The sequence below is a fragment of the Nothoprocta perdicaria genome, unplaced genomic scaffold (assembly GCF_003342845.1).
Source record: "Nothoprocta perdicaria isolate Ctin4 unplaced genomic scaffold, notPer1 scaffold_151, whole genome shotgun sequence".
NCBI lineage: Eukaryota > Metazoa > Chordata > Aves > Tinamiformes > Tinamidae > Nothoprocta > Nothoprocta perdicaria.
Window position 1 is genome coordinate 809,964 of NW_020454661.1, and position 15,985 is coordinate 825,948.

The 15,985-nt window shown below is 39.3% G+C and overlaps 1 protein-coding gene across 1 annotated transcript in view; it reads right to left on the minus strand.

The window, feature by feature from the left end:
* The window catches only part of CTDP1 (CTD phosphatase subunit 1), a 96,755-nt gene that overhangs the window by 16,148 nt on the left and 64,622 nt on the right, over positions 1-15,985 (minus strand). The window contains exon 12 of the mRNA XM_026034894.1: positions 10,689-10,888. Coding sequence (XP_025890679.1) covers positions 10,689-10,888 — 200 coding nt within the window. The remainder of the gene's footprint in view (positions 1-10,688; positions 10,889-15,985) is intronic.

A 15,985-nucleotide genomic window follows, 5' to 3' on the forward strand; every position in this document is an offset into this window, starting at 1 on the left:
AAGATTTAGGAATGCCAGGCTAGCAAATAAAATGGACATGATGCCTTCCCTCAGGGAGCATTAGTGGGTAGCCTTTAACAATACTCTGCCTAAAACCAAGACCAACTGCTAGCTTGCTTGGGTTCTGAGAAGATACTAGAGAGCACTGCAGGGTCAGCACAGTAACTTGTTTCCCAAGACAGGGATCAAAACCAAGCCTTATAATCCTTCTTGTTGCTACAGTAGGAAAGTGTAGTTTTGCTATAACAAAGTGATTGAAGGCACTGTAGAAGAAACCTCAAATGCTTATTTCTGTGTTCACTGCCTTTAACAGTAGCTATATTTGATAACAGCTTTAAACAATTATGAAATAATTCAGCATTTTCCAAGAAGAAACAATTCTGCCTAACTTCACTAGTGGGGAAGCAGAACGGATCACCCTGCTAAAACACTTGAAATGCTTGGCTAAGCGACTGAAAGACTAGCCATTACAAACCAAATGGCATCTAAACCCAAGAAAAAGCTTTAAATAAGTACAAATACGGTGCAAATTCTACTTGGTTTGTTAAGTAGTCTCCACATTTGTGCCTACGACTCAAGCCTACTGAGCAAAAACGCGCAAAATTGAACTGAAACAAAACAACTGAAAACAAATCTCTGTTCTGAGATAATGTCTAAAGTACCTTTGCCATTAGTATCCTACGGTACTCCGCATTAGTGCATTTCTAGTTTGTCCGGGGGAAATACAAAAAATACTTCGTTAACCATTAAAAATGTGAACAAGTCCTACYGGCTAACATGTACGTAACAACCTTTAGGGAGAAAGCAGATGCTTACAACTTTGCCATACTGGACAACATTCAAGAGGAACTGGAAACGGCAATCCTGTGATACGCAGACCATCATGTACTTGAGATCCACCATCCCAAAACCTAGAGTTCCTTCTAATTTTTGATTTTTTCACTTCTCCAAAATAAGTCTTTTCTTCTTAAGCCTTCCCCTCGTGCAAAGGCTGAACTTTGAGTGGGGTTTTCAGAAAAAACAACAAAATATGAAACACAGAGCAACTCTGAATTTTAAAGTGTTTTAGCACTAACAGCTTATGTCTGGCAATGCTACAAGCRACTGAAAACAGTTATGTAAGAAGAAAGTTGTCAGGCAATAATGTTACTGATCTCATCTATTAAAATATTTACCTAAAGATATTTCTGCCATGACAAATGCTTTGCACCACAGTAACTTTCCGAATTCTCTCTTCCATCTAGTTTTCTTTCTTAGCCCTTTTAGCTTACTAAGTCTACAATACTGTGGAAAATAACAGGCTTGTGGACAGTATTGTATCTCAATTTGTAGTCAATATAATAGCAAAAAGTTCATTGTGGGTGAATGTTTATGTAATGTAATGTAAATGCAAATGAATAATCTYGTTAGCTGTAGTTTCATAATTAATGCAATAACTCTTCACCAYTTATATCATCCTCACACTAGAATTCATTTTTATCAAAGACCACTACATGCACATCAGGAAATGCTTGCGCTGTTACTTCTATGGTCGTTAATATTTAATGACAAACCTAAATAAAGTTAATTAGGAATATTATTTTGAGGCATCAATCAAAAAGAGTATGAGCAAGTAGGGTGATGAGGAGAATACAATATAGATCCTTTCCCATCAAGAAAAATTGATAAGAAAGTACTATATATAACCTGAATAAGAAAATTTGTGTTAAGAAAACTATATATTACCAGCAACTAAGCACTCATGTCTTGTATATTGTTGACTTTCAGGTAAACAAAGCCCTTTCCATTCTATTCCTCTTATTCAACTCTCTGGAACCAGTATCTACAATCTTCTGGCTGAAAAAGTCAGTCAAAAGCAGATGTTCCCACACAGTAGGGGAGCATCTGGAAAGAGATTTTTTTTTTTTTATTAAAGGCTTTGGATGAAAGGAATGGATTATTTCAAAAATGCTTCAAAGAGCTGCTATTGCCCTAGTATCAAATTTATTATGTAGATTTTGGTAACATAWGAGCTTTTAATTAAAAATATCTTCCTAAATGAAAACTTAATTTTAATGTTCACAATGGATATTCCTCCAGATAGGATAGTTCTCTGGAGGCTGAATACAAAAGCAAATTATGCTGCTCTTGCCCAGAGCCCTCTTCCTTCCTTGGGTCTTCATCAAAATCACTTTCAAACAGAAGTGACATTAAAGTTCTGCAGAGCAGCCTGCTCATGTGAAAACAGCAAGATGTGCTGCCAAGTGGAACACTTCTCTGTGGAAGCTGATCCTGGACTTCAGTCTGGAGTGTCTCACCATTGCTTCTGGAAAAAAAAACCTAACTGAAGTGGCAATAATTTTTTAATTGCTTATATACACTCCATACAAGAAGCCTGATTGCTTCCAAACCATTAGAAATGCAAGGGAATTCAGTCTTTTAAACATACTCCTAGCTTGTTACAACTAACAGGACTTGCAGCTCATACTAGGATTAAGTTCTACCTCCCGGTAATGCAATGAAGTGTTCGATTTAGACATTAAATTCAATACACTATTTTGGGGAAAAAGGGTGGGGAATTTAAAGCCCTCAATGCCTCCAAATACCACCCTCAAGGAGTCAAAAAGCACTGTACAGATTTGAAGCAAACCAGTTCCCATATTGCTTTAGCAGTGTTGGTTAAGATTCAGATCAAAAAATAAAAGTACTTGTGATATAACTGCAAGACTTCCCAATGACAATTCTCATTTCTCWTATTCCTTGAAATTGATTTTTTTTTCTCTCCCAGATGAAGCCTTTGTATGTTCTTAGATTAAATTTATAAGAAATTAGACTATATATAGTAAGGATTATAGAGACAAGTTTACACTGTTCTTTGTGAAACTCACACAAATTTTTCATAACAGCTTGAAGCTTCAGAAGTTTAATAGTCTATAAAATTGGAATCCTCATATCTATGTCAAGCTTCCTTTAATTGCTCCATCTTAAGAACAGAAGCAGTGCGTTCAAGCTKCCAAATGTCACCTATTACTGCAGATCCTTAAAGGGAATCATTTTTTTCCACAACTGGAGAGGAAGTGGCTGCCTGTCAGAGATCTTGAATTTTGCAGTCGAGGGCTGTTTTCCTCCTCAGCATCATTATTCACTGTCTTCAAAGGCAGGGTGGGTTCATACTTCAGTGAGAAAAATCTATCGAATCTAAAATGGACTAATGATATTGTGTCTTTTAATTTCTAAGTAGAACTGCATTTACTTACTAAATTACAGAAAGAGCAGGAACGAGCAGCTGCTCCCATCAAACATTTTGCTTGCCTGTGAACTCATGATCTCACTACAAATATCAATAAATGGGCTCTAATCGCTTTCTGAAGTTTTCAGCACTCTTAATTTCATGCAGAGATGTTAAATTGTTTGAACAATTGCAAGATTCAACCTAATTCACTACCGCTTAACTGAAATGCTGCTTCTACAAGGTGAAAATAGATTTAGCAAGTTTTAAGTGAAAAAAGGCTTTAAAATCAGGCATTTTTCTGTGTAATCCCACAATCACTGACATGGCTGAACCCCAGCCAGAAACAAAGGGCAGGTTTAGAAACGGGCTAACACTACTCTTTGTGCCAATTCCAGTACATATATCTAACCCTGAAAGAAGAAGAGCTGCACTGGAAACATGTAACAGGACCTCGATATTGTGACTAGAGTAAATGCTATTTCTCAAGAAATTTAAGTTATTCAGAACAGCCACGAACCACAGAGATTCATATGAAAAGCCTGAGGTAATTATTCAGCACCGGATACTTCTATAATAGTGAAATAAAACTAAATTTTTCTTCAGACAAACAGATTTTACAATTAYCTATAGTGTCAAATAATTGTTTACTTTAGTATCTGTTCTTGCGAGTTACATACAAATTGTCTTGAATGTTCAAGTGTTGACTCAATACAGAAACAGCCATCCACTTTTCATTTTGCAGTTACCAATCACTAAATGGATCTTTACATAAAGTCACCTTAAATATAAGGAGCCAACAAAAAGGTGTGGTTCTTAAAGTTAACTTGGTATTATGTTTTCTGGGACTGCTTAGTGTGATCTTACAGAGCGGTTCTTTTATTAGACAATGATCCATCATCTCTGCTGCTACAGCAAGTGGCACAGGAGGCCCACAAGTGTAGCTCTGCACCACCAGTATTTCATATTGACATCTTCAGCTTGTCCATATTGCAAAGCTCACATTAATTGCTTACTTGCATCGTTTAAAGAAAAATGCTGGAAGACTTTAGAGAGTCATAAAACTAAGACTGAACTAATCAAATGAAGCAAAGAGTTTACCTAATCAGAAAATAAAGCAGCAACATTTTTAAAAGGAATTCTAATGACATATGTCCATCTATTCCAAACATGCTAGAGAAGTGACATATGCTCAAAATTGGGTTGAAAATACCCTTAATATCAAGCAGCACATCCCCACTATTGTTGACAAAAATTGCAGAAATTCAAGCATTTTCTTAAAAAAATTCAAGATTCCACAGAGTTAGAGGAGAAGGCAGTGAAACTCTTAAAAAAAACAAAACAAAACAAACAAACAAAAAAAAAACCACCCCACACCTAAATCCTGAGATTCTTGAAGCCAAATGCCTCCAGTTCAGGAACTGGAAGAGAAGCTGCAAAAAAGGCAAGCAAACTGATTCAATTAGAAAGAGAAGTGTCATAAATAAAGTTTTGCACTGGAGTTTGCAGCACGGTTTTCTTGGCAGCAAGAAAGAAAACAAAGCTGTGATTTCCATCTTCTGGCAGAGCCGCTGCTGCAAGGGAACGCTGTTGTATTTGAAAGGAGAGAAAACACTTCAAAGAACCGAACCCATTCTTAAGGGAGCAAAATGCTAAGGCTGCCTTTAGAAATCTAGTAAGCAGGTACAAAAAAAAAAAAGAAAAAAAAAAAAAGGAAACCCCAAAAAACTCCCCCAAAACAGTTGGGAGATCTCTGTAAGTTTGAAAGGAAAATAGCAAGTCCTTTATTAGAGCTAGCTGAATTTTTAACATCATTAATGATGCTATGCAGCAACACTTTTAATTGTCCATCATTCTCATTCTTTTAGACAATGAGGAATAGACAGCGAGGCAAAACCTGCTTTGGAAGAAGTCTAAGGACAGCTTTACTATGCCGGCTGTTCCTGGCCATAGAGCCAAACGGAATATTTTGCTTTAGTTTAACCAGACTTCAAGGTTTTACTCTGGGTAGTTTCAAAGACYGGAGGCTTTCTAAAATGCTTCCGACAGTTCCACTCTGTTGCAAAGCAAAAGGCTTCATCGTTGAGTTTAACAACAAGTGTGCAGCAGGAGCTCACAATACTTAGGAACAGAAGCCAAAGGCAATTCAGATGTTCTGAGAATAACCTTAAGACCAAGATTAGTGTTTCAAACAAAGTTCTTTCCATTTGCGCAYTTCTTCATTTAAAACAAATAAACAAAAACCCACCAGTATTTCTCCATCAGTCATACTTATGACCTAGTCTGGACTGATGCAAAAGTTATAAGAAAAATTATTTTGTTAAAGGAAATGTTTTCCTGGGCCATTTTATGAAGAAAGTTTAATTTCTTCAGGGAAAGTTAAGTGCATTGTTAATATATTGAATACTATTGCTAGTTATTAATTTCTCCTTATTTGTTATTCAGAGGAGCATACTTCCTTGCTGAAACACGTGTCTTAATACACCAACTATTGAATTTTACATTCCAAAAAATAAGTTCTCTGTGAAGTTATCTCTTACATCAGATTCATTCAAGGTGAAATTACTATAAAACTGGAACCCTGTAAAGCACCAGCTTCAGTATTGTGAATTGACAGCACTCAAAGATGAATATTAAACACCCCTGTTGGACTTCAGTGAACATAAGAACAGTCTGATGGAAGTTAAGTGCAACCAGAGTTCAGTGCYGAGCGATCCAGATGGAAATATGGCTTATGAGCACATATATTTAACAGCAGCCTTTCATGACTAATAACAACGCACCAAAACACTTCCCTGGTGAAATCTGCTTCATGTTTGGAACCTCTGTCCCTCACCACTTCTTGCCCCTTCACGAATGTGCATGCATCACATTCTTCCCATCAAGCTGCAGTGGCCAAGAGCAAAGCCTGCTCGTGAACACGCGAACGCAGAAGGGATCCTGCAGACCAAGACACTCAGCATCTCACACGAACCCAACTATCCTCCAAATCAACTACATCACGCTTTTTTCCCCCCACTAATTCCCACTCACCACTTAACACTTGCAACATCTTTAAAGATACTGTAGCACAAAACATATGAACATGCCAATGGAAGACAGCTAGAGAGAGAGCATCTCAAACTCCTGTTTTGTTGCCCAAATTCCTTTGACATTTCAGTTTTCTAAGGGGACTGTACCCAATTCTGTAGCTTCGGTAATGAGATTGAAGAGCAACAAGAAGCATTTTATTAGTTATTTTCAAAGTCCGTTCTGCATCGAAAGYAAGGCCTGTCTCTCACAAGATGCACACTTAAACTTATGTACAGGGCTCCACAAGAAATTGAAAAAGGCTAAAAAAATTTTTCCACATAATGCTTGGCTATTTTCTCATCGGCATCGYGTATTTCCAACTCCTATCCATCCTTCCACTAAATGTATTCTTTTGAAACTGTCAAAGCCACCTGATATTTTCCTCTTCCCGCATACAAACACCACTACTGAAACATTCCAACATGGATTATATTTAATTCATATTATTGTGGCAGCTACCTCACAATATGTGAATTCAAATGCATATGGGAGCTATGTGAATTGAAAATATATTTGTGCTCACTGTCACTCAAGTCTCAGCGGAGACTGCAGAGACAAATTAAAATGCACTTGAAAAATAAAGCTGCACTGACAGCTTAAACTTAAGGCTTCAAATATCTCAATTACATATCTCCTGCTGACAGAACACACATATACTCTGCAAGTCTCTTTAAAAGCTCTTTCATATTGYGCACCACTAATCACTGTTAAAGTTATGAAAATCAACTATGCATTTCCACAGTTAACTCCTTATCCATAACATACAGCAACAAGCTTCACGACTATTTCAAATATTTTACATGGCATTTTCACTTTAATTACAAAGCTTTAGTAGCCCCACACGAGGCAAAGACCAGCTGAAGTTTGGTTCCTATTTGCCTCAACAACACCCGGATCAAACCTAACAGCAAATCTTCTATGTAAGGAAAGATAAGCAACAGTTCAGAAATATCCAATCCACACAAAACCCAAGAACATTTATGAGTAAAAACTGTTTTGTTCTCATTTGGCAAATGCATGTTATTATCATGCAGGTCCTGATTATGACAGGCTGATGAAACGTGAATCATATAAACAATTTCTTTACTTGACTAACTCGACTAAACTCTTTTTACATGAYAAGACACTAATATTAATTGCTTGGTCTCTGCAATACCCTTTTAGCATGATATTTGTGTCATAACTGCCAGCATTTAAAATCCCTATGCAACTTAATAAAAACAGCTCTACGCTGTCAAAATGCAAMCTATCTATATGGCATGTCCCAGGAGTTATAAAAGCAAAAGATGTACGAAAAGTGCTGCATTTTTCTTTCCTTGAAAAAAGAGCTATTAGAAAAGATTATTTTTTATCTATACATGAGAACTTTAAAAGTGGCACCACTCAGAAACGATCAAGGTATTCCACAGATTTAGAAAGTACAGGTGAACATTAAACAGAAGTGCTAGACTTCTATCATAAACGTGCTACCAATACCAGCGCCAGTAAACACAGAAGAGCTGCCAATGAYGGATTTATACTGCAAACTTGCTTCCCAGAGAAGTTTTATGAAGTGTGCATTTTATGCCCCTTATATTTCACGTCATAAAAARCATGATACAGCTTGCTGCACTGCATTTATTTACTACTCTACACGCACCTCCTCAATTACTGCACCCTGTTTTATCTGGGCTGTGTCACGTAGCCTGAAGTTGTGAGTGCTTTGCTATAAGGAACACCATCACCTCGTGGCACGCTAGGAAAGCGGAGAGCTCACATTTGAAATTCATTTAAGACCAGATTTCTAAAGCATTTATTTCATGACTTCCTGATAGCCATATYTTAGCTATTAATGCATCCAGAATATATAAGAGGAACAAGGGAAAGCAATCAAAATATGATCCAGCCCCGATATATTCTGGCTCAGCTCATTCCTAGCAGAGATGCAGCCTGCAGAGACTACAGATTTCTGGTAACCGATGTTACATTTACACCAGCTGAATAAACCAGCTCCAATTTTATGGACTTTTTTTCCTATTAACAGTAGTAATAATCAATTTTTTATTATTTAATGTAAATGTCTTCCTGGGGSCTTGGACAGTTTGCTAATGTAAATAACTAATCAGTGTTTCAGTCGGTATCAGATAGCAGATTATCTCYGTCAACATAAAAGTTGTAAGTTCCTGTACGACCTTTTAAACTGGAAAAACAGAAGTCACAGACATCTAAATTAGAAACTAGTTTAAATGTGAATCTTACTGCAACAGCTTAATGTCTGCAGCAAGTCATAATTAGCCTGCATGGGCTTGTAGCTTAGAGCTGAGAGGGTAACTACCTTTATTCTGGTATCTCCAGAGCCCGCAGTAGGTGCTGGGGCTACTAGTGCTGCCCACGCGGGTCGGCCCTGCGCTCAGCTCCGAGGAACGGAGGTTTGCCGGGAAGCGGAGGGAGCTCCTTGCCATTTTAATCCTCTTGCTTCATGACTGTTCTCACTTTACATCTCCAGTACAGTGCCCTGCTGGCACCTACCAGGCTGAYAGATGTTCTCATGGCCAATTTAAAACTCTAAACTTCCAGCAGAATTAAGGTGACAGATGGAAGTTCTTTGCTACGGAGCAGCGTGTCCAGGCTCGCACCCAGTGCGGCAGGGCCCGAACAAGCACTTTGTGATTATGTTCTGCAGGACTCCACGCAGCTTCGACCCTGGATGCAATTTAACAAACTGACAGGGAAGCTATTAAAAAGCAGAAGGATCAAACCCACAAAAGCTACTGCAGCACCCTCTCAAAACTTCATTCCAGCAGCAACTCTGTCACATCCATGACCTCATACGGCTTCTGAGCACGGAAGCGCTGTCAACTCACCTGGGAACTCTGCTGCACATTAGTTAATTATGAAGGCATTTCTGCTCTCATCATTGTAAACTGCACGTGGAGAAGGGTGCTGGGCAATAACTACCAATATTATTCCTTGATATTATTTCTTATCGCTTGTTTTTCAGAATTTCTCATGCTTTCTACACAAGAGCAACACATCACTGAAGATAAATGAGCARTGTCATGTCACATCAGGTCTTGATGCTTAAGAGTCAGATTTTAAAATATTCCTCAATGGCTTGCCTTTTGTCTTTGAAGCCTCATTTAAGAGGGATTTTTTCCTCTGAGTATTTGGGGCTGATTGAATTACCACACCTACCAGTCTGCCATTTTTCTAATACGCTCAAAGATTAGAATTACACAYTTGTGATAAATTAAAAGGCCTGAGCAAGCTTCCCAAATAGCCCTTTCTCCAAACCTTTGATGCACAGCAACCCTGCCATCCCAGCTGAAACCTCCTCATGAATATCAAAGCCTCAAATTGCATCATGACTGTCTCATGTTCTCTTTGTGCACTGTAAGGCTACTGACATGTTTGTATTTGGCTCTTATTCTGCTTAATTCTATAGCTTTCTCTCCTCAAACTGTGCTACTTGCTTCATGCTGAAGACAGAGGCCTCCAACTCATCACGTGAGCAGCCTGCAGCGGCTAAATAATGTTGGAAAGCCCCTAAAGTGCTACTACGTACGTTCTCCTCCATCCAGGAAAATCATGAGTTTGTAATAACATGTTTAAATTATACAGATTAAATTCTTACAGCTGAAAACTGAATCCACTTAAGAGAGTATAGAGCAAATAAGGTGCACACTGAGTCATGTTCGCAGTTAGAGCTTTTGGTGGGGCAGGATGATGATTTCAGCAATTCTGATTTTATACTACTCCTTCCAGTTTAGAGTTTTGCCTCTACTTAGGTTTAAAAACTGTTAAGGGGCTTCAGATTGACAACCATTCCTGAACACAATCAAAATTCACATTATTTTCTTTTTAAATCAAGGTCTAGTTCATGAGAAAACTGGTTGTTAACAATTATTCAATAATCAATGGGTGAGTATTAAACCTGATTTTCCAGAAGAAAGTTCCTCCAGAAGAAGATATGCCTATATTGGTTTCTAAGAGACTGAAGCACAGAATTGCCAAAATGTTTAGAAATTTCCCACATGGAAATTTCCTGAGCATTCAGGATTAAAAAAGCCCAGCTCCTCCAAATCATGTTTTATCTCAGTTTTGATAACACTGCAGAGGGCATGRTCCTGAATCTGAACTAGAATTAAGACTACTTCAAAAGAAACACTCTCCAGTGATCCATTCTTTTCTTCAAAGATCATGCGAGCTCCTAGCTCTCAACAGGTATTTATTATGACCATTTCCTTAAACCAATCCCAAAACATTTTTGCAGAGGTAAGCATTAAGAGTTTCAGCTGGTAAGACAAACACTTCCTACATACTGCAGCAACAACAACATAAAGATTACATTGCCAAGAAGCATGGGGAATACTGCAGGAACACAATGAAACATTAYGAACACTTCTTTTTCCATTTGAAAAACTCATACCTGGGCACACTGCCTTTTAAGCTTCTTTTGCTTGATGACGATGACGACGACGATGATGATGAYGACGATGAGCCAGGTCTCTGCTCTGTCTTCACGCCTAGAGTCTCTGCTGCAGTAACTTGAGGTTTTTCACTAGCTTTTTCTGACTTCTTTTTTTCACTGTCGCTTTCATCACTGCCTTCCCCTAGGATGTCATCAACCTGCCAAATATTGAAGAGTCAGTAAGCCCTGTAACAGGCTGTTATATTGACATACACCAGTATTCCATAGTTATCAGATTGCTCTTAAACAGCTATTTAAACAAAAAAATTCAAACTCCTTTGACCTTTTCAGTGAAAATTCCATGTATCCAGGTATTTCTGGATAAAGATACACATTTGAAGAGGTGTATTCCTAAATAACAGTGTATGAAGTGAACTGAACAAAAAGCACACTGCTCTAACCAGATTCTGCCTGCTAATGTACTAATTAGTAAGGCAAATATATCAAAACATTTACACAGATCATTAAGGTACTCTTTGTCCTTTGCTTCTGAGAAGTTGCTACTTGACTTCTTATTCCTCTAGAAACATGCTAATTTGCTCTATGAAGACTGAAGCTGCTGAAACTACTACTGAAAGCAATGAGAAAATACAGCTGATGCCATAGTCTTGACTTTTGTGACTGGCAAAGGACAAGTAAAGAATGCTAAAAATTGATTCTTTGCTGATATTTAGAGATTCTTCCTAAAAGTAGCAAATCTTGACAGCAAGGGCAGGCTCCTCTGCCATTGCAATTCTCAGTACTCACAACATCCTTTTCCTACATCTCAGGCTATCATGACTAACAACTCAATACAGAGTCAACACAATAACTAGAAAAGTTTCCAAAAGAAGGAAAAAAATTTAAAAATCTGTATCCTCCCCTTGTCCACATGGTCAAGGCTGTGACAAATTCAAAAGAAAGGAGGATCATTTCGAGTTCCTCACAGAGTTGCCACTCTCACCAAAACTCAGCCCTTGCTGCCAGGATCAGGGGATTTYGTTGCCACAGTGTGTATCCCAGACAAACGACAAAACTCCAAAGYTGAGAAACAGCCCTCTGTTCCTGCAAACACCACATCTGCTTCAGCAAGAAAAGCCTCTATGAACAAGGACCAAAAGATTTTACACTTGTTGCAAATAACAACCCCAAAGGTAAAAAAAAAAGAGACAGCCCTGAAACAAGAAGGCTCCCCTAGTCTGGGGGCAGCTGGTCCTGAGCAGCAGGTCTCCGTCTCCTCTGTATGCTTGCCTTGACACCAGGGCAGCAGAGCTGAGGCCGCTCGGCCTGCGCCCAGGAGGACTGGCCTTTGCCAGGGCTCTCCTGCAGCCACGGGACTGAACCAAACGCYGCTGCGAAAAGGAACTGAAGGAACAGCTCAGGAGCAGGAAGGCAGCAGACATGGAAACTATCAATTTCCATTTCTTGTCTGGTGCCCTATGGAGACAGGGAAGACGCATGACCCGAGATGACAAACAGACTCCACAGGCGACTTTGCCAAACAGATGGCTGAGTCCCCTCACACTCCTGYTGACTTCAGAAGGAGGGAAGCTGGAGAATTTGTCTTCAATTCTCTGCTGAACACACGGATTTGGGGGAATGACTGCCTTTCCACAAGCCCTGCTCACCTACTCCTGTTAGAGTAAATCACCTTCCTTCTCTGTCTTTTATCACCTTTCATGGAGCCTCTGCCAATCTGCACTGGTGCAGTAAGAAATGATGCAGAAGGAAATGAAGGGAAAAAAACCCAAACACAGGAACTCAAATAATCCTAAAACAACAACTTAGAAAACTGTCAACATAAAGGGAAGTGAGGTCATTTGCGAAAATAGTTTGTGAGGATTTGTTAGTTTCAGAGTTCTTGAGCTCAAGTTTTAAAACTTGGATTTGAAAATACATGCTCTCCTATGCTTGGGTGGAATGACTTCTGCACAAGATGAAATGCACCTTGCTAGCTTCCTGGACCTATGATTTAAGTTGGTTTTCCATCAATCCTTGTCATGGCCCCTTGTCTTGGACCCTTTTAATTACATGAACGGTTCCTGGTTCAATACTCAACTTGTCCATTGTAAAGATATCATAATTAAAAGGAAGCACACACCAGTTTGAAGCATCTAAACACAGATGTCAAATAATTTCAGGCAGGAATCAATGACATAACAATCACTATGTCAGGTTAAAGCACATCTCCTCTAGTCCAGAATGCTCTTCCCAGCACCAGGTGTTGCCACACATATGGAAARCAAGAATCATGAAAAAGCATTCCATGGTCAAAGAGACTGAAAAGATCAGGCAGAGATGAGTGAATTGGGTAAAAAGTGTGGGAAGTAGGCAGGACAAGCTTTTCCATGTGCACAAGAAACAAAACCTACAGAGTTTAAATAGTTCAGTTTCCAGTATGGGATAGGAAGAGCACAATATCTGTATGCCTTTTAGTTTATTAAAAAAATACTCATTGCAGCTAACACGCCTAGCATTTCAAAATCAAATAGCAAAGAGCTACAGCCAATCCTATAGCAACAGTCTTCCAGCAAGCAAGTCCAACAACTTTATGTTTAAAGTTATATGCTATCATTACAAAAGATGTTAAGGTTTTCAAAGGACAGAGTGGAGGTGACAGACATTCAACACTACATATTTCTTCCTCAAGCTGAACTTTTATGGTCTTTCAAAGACCTACTTGGTGTGATCAGCTTTGACAGGTYAGCAGCCCAGCTATTGCCACGTCTCTTCCTTTCACCCTGCACAAAGATGACTTCAGTCTCTTGAAGTCTGGAATGTCATATAAAGTTAGAATGACTAAGTTAGCTCCGTGCAGACATACCCCATTCCTGGGGAAGGCCATTTAAGGAGCACATATAAGCCAAATACTYGTGCATAAATAAGGCAAAACTGGAAAATGATCACACACAAAAGTCATCTTAGTTAATACAGACGGTTCTCAGAAACCTCTTTCCAAATGACTTCAATTAGGATAGCACTCAAAATATAGCCTTGTCTAGTTACTGACTAAATTGCAGGTTGTGCTGAAAGGATCAAGACTGCCACCTCTCCGGCTTCATCTGCTTACAGCATTCTAGAAAACAAACCTCTTTCTTGAGACTTAAATCCTTTCATTCGAAAAAAATTAAAAATGCATATTAATATTTAAGCAAAACCTACAGAGACATGTGTTGCTATCTTTAAATAACATTTTAATAAGCAGAGGAAACCTTTATCTGTTTCAGACCAAGACCAATGCACAAACTACAACCTCTCTTATAAAATTAGGTTTCAAGTCATTAATAGAAATGAAACACTTGTAATAAAGTTTTAGAATAGAATGCCAACTAATACCAAACCTTATACTCAAAAAGACACAGCCCAGGTATATTTATTGCTTAAAGTAGCTACCTTTATAATACTTCAAGATTTTCGTAACACAGAAAGAATGATTCACATTGAAAAAGAAAAAAAAAATCACCCCTCAAAACAACAAATCATTCTGCTTAGCAAGAGTGTGAGAGTTTAATAAATCTTTTAGATACCTGACTATAGCCGCCCTCCTTCCTGCTCTGAAATTTCAGCAAAGCTTTCTTATTTCTTATTTAGGAAAAGTATAACATGTATTCACATACACAAAAATCATAAAACCAAACGGCAATGAGATTTTCAGCCTCTTATTCCTTTAATTACAAGTTGTAAAGTGAAAAACAAAAAACACCACCACAAAAACCTGACAATAGCTGGCACCCCAATATTGTATGTGAAATATATACTTCCCCCACCCCATTTTTCCCAAAAGTCTGTTTATATCTTTCTCAAACTCATTACTTCACTTAAGAGGAAAAGAATTACTATTCACAGTTGCAATGGAAACAAAACTGAACTAGTATTAATAGTAAGCACAGGCAGGAAGGAAAAAACCACATTTCAGCCTAAAGCCCATGTCCCCAAGCAAGCATTTGAGATGGCACTGAATGTGTCTTAGGAAGATCTTGCAACCTTATCATGCTAAGAGGTCCTCTACACCTTGCAGCAGTTTTCACTTTCTGCAGTTGTGAACAAAGTTCAACCTCATCCTTTGAGATAAGGAATCTCCAAGGCTGCGATTCCTTGAAATGAAACAGGCTGGGGGTGTGGAGGAAAGATCAGTCATGGAGTGGACACCACATCTTTTCCAAATAGGCTTAAGTATATTGCCCATATCCTGAAATCCCTGTTTGCTCAAAGCTGGTTCCTAGGACCAAAATGGTTCAAAGTTTAACGTTGTTTTAGCCTGACATTCTCTACTTTACCAAAAGGTATTTGAGGAGTGATGTCTCCCACACATTTGATTTTAATATTAAAAAAAGATAAAAAGCTATTCTTTTGGGCTTGCCAATTGCTTCTAAAATTGTAGGACAGGCAATTGCATTGCCTAAGGCTGCAGATAAATCCACATATATTTCAAAAATTACCAAGTCAACATACAGGAAGAGAAGGCGATAGAATCACAGGATGGCTGAGGTTGGAAGGGGCCTCTAGAGATCATCCAGTCCTACCCCCTGCTCCAGCAGGGACACCCAGAGCACGGGGCACAGGGCGGCATCCAGGYGGGTTTGGAAGATCTCCAGAGARGGAGACTCCACAGCCTCCCTGGGCAGCCTGTGCCAGGGCTCTGKCACCCTCACAATAAAGAAGTTCCTCCTCACCTGGAGGTGGAACTGCCTGGGTTGCAGCGAGCGCCGCGGACGTCCTCGCTCTGGCAGCACGAGCACTTGGCTCCCCTGCGTGTCCCTGCTAGGGCAGCAGGGCTTCGCAGCGTGGGGCAGGAGACGCGCGTCCGCGCAGGCCGCCCTCTCTCCTGCACAAGTGTTGGGCACTGCCCTCTGGCAAACGCAGGAGGTCTCCCCAAGGACACACGCACAGCTTTTATAAGCTCCCACAACTCTTTGATCTTGTAACACTTTTTTCCCCCCAACATACTCTTCTGCTTTGTCCCAGCATTTACTCTTTGTCAGTAGTTTCCACTTGCTCTGTCACCACATGGCAGGAATGTAGCCTGAGCTCATGAGCAATTTTCAGGAATGTTTTACAGGACATGCAAAGGAATCAGCAGGACCTGCCCCTGGAAGTCCAATGCAACAGTAAAAATGAGAAAATTTAAAAAAGACTGGAGGAGATGGGAGATAATGAATAGTGTCACACAGAAGAGCACCTTTGGGTCTGTAACGTTATCAGTAAATGGTGGTATCAAATCACAAATGAAATCAGAGAGATCTGACAGCGGCTTCCTCTCTCTGGAGTTTTTAGCG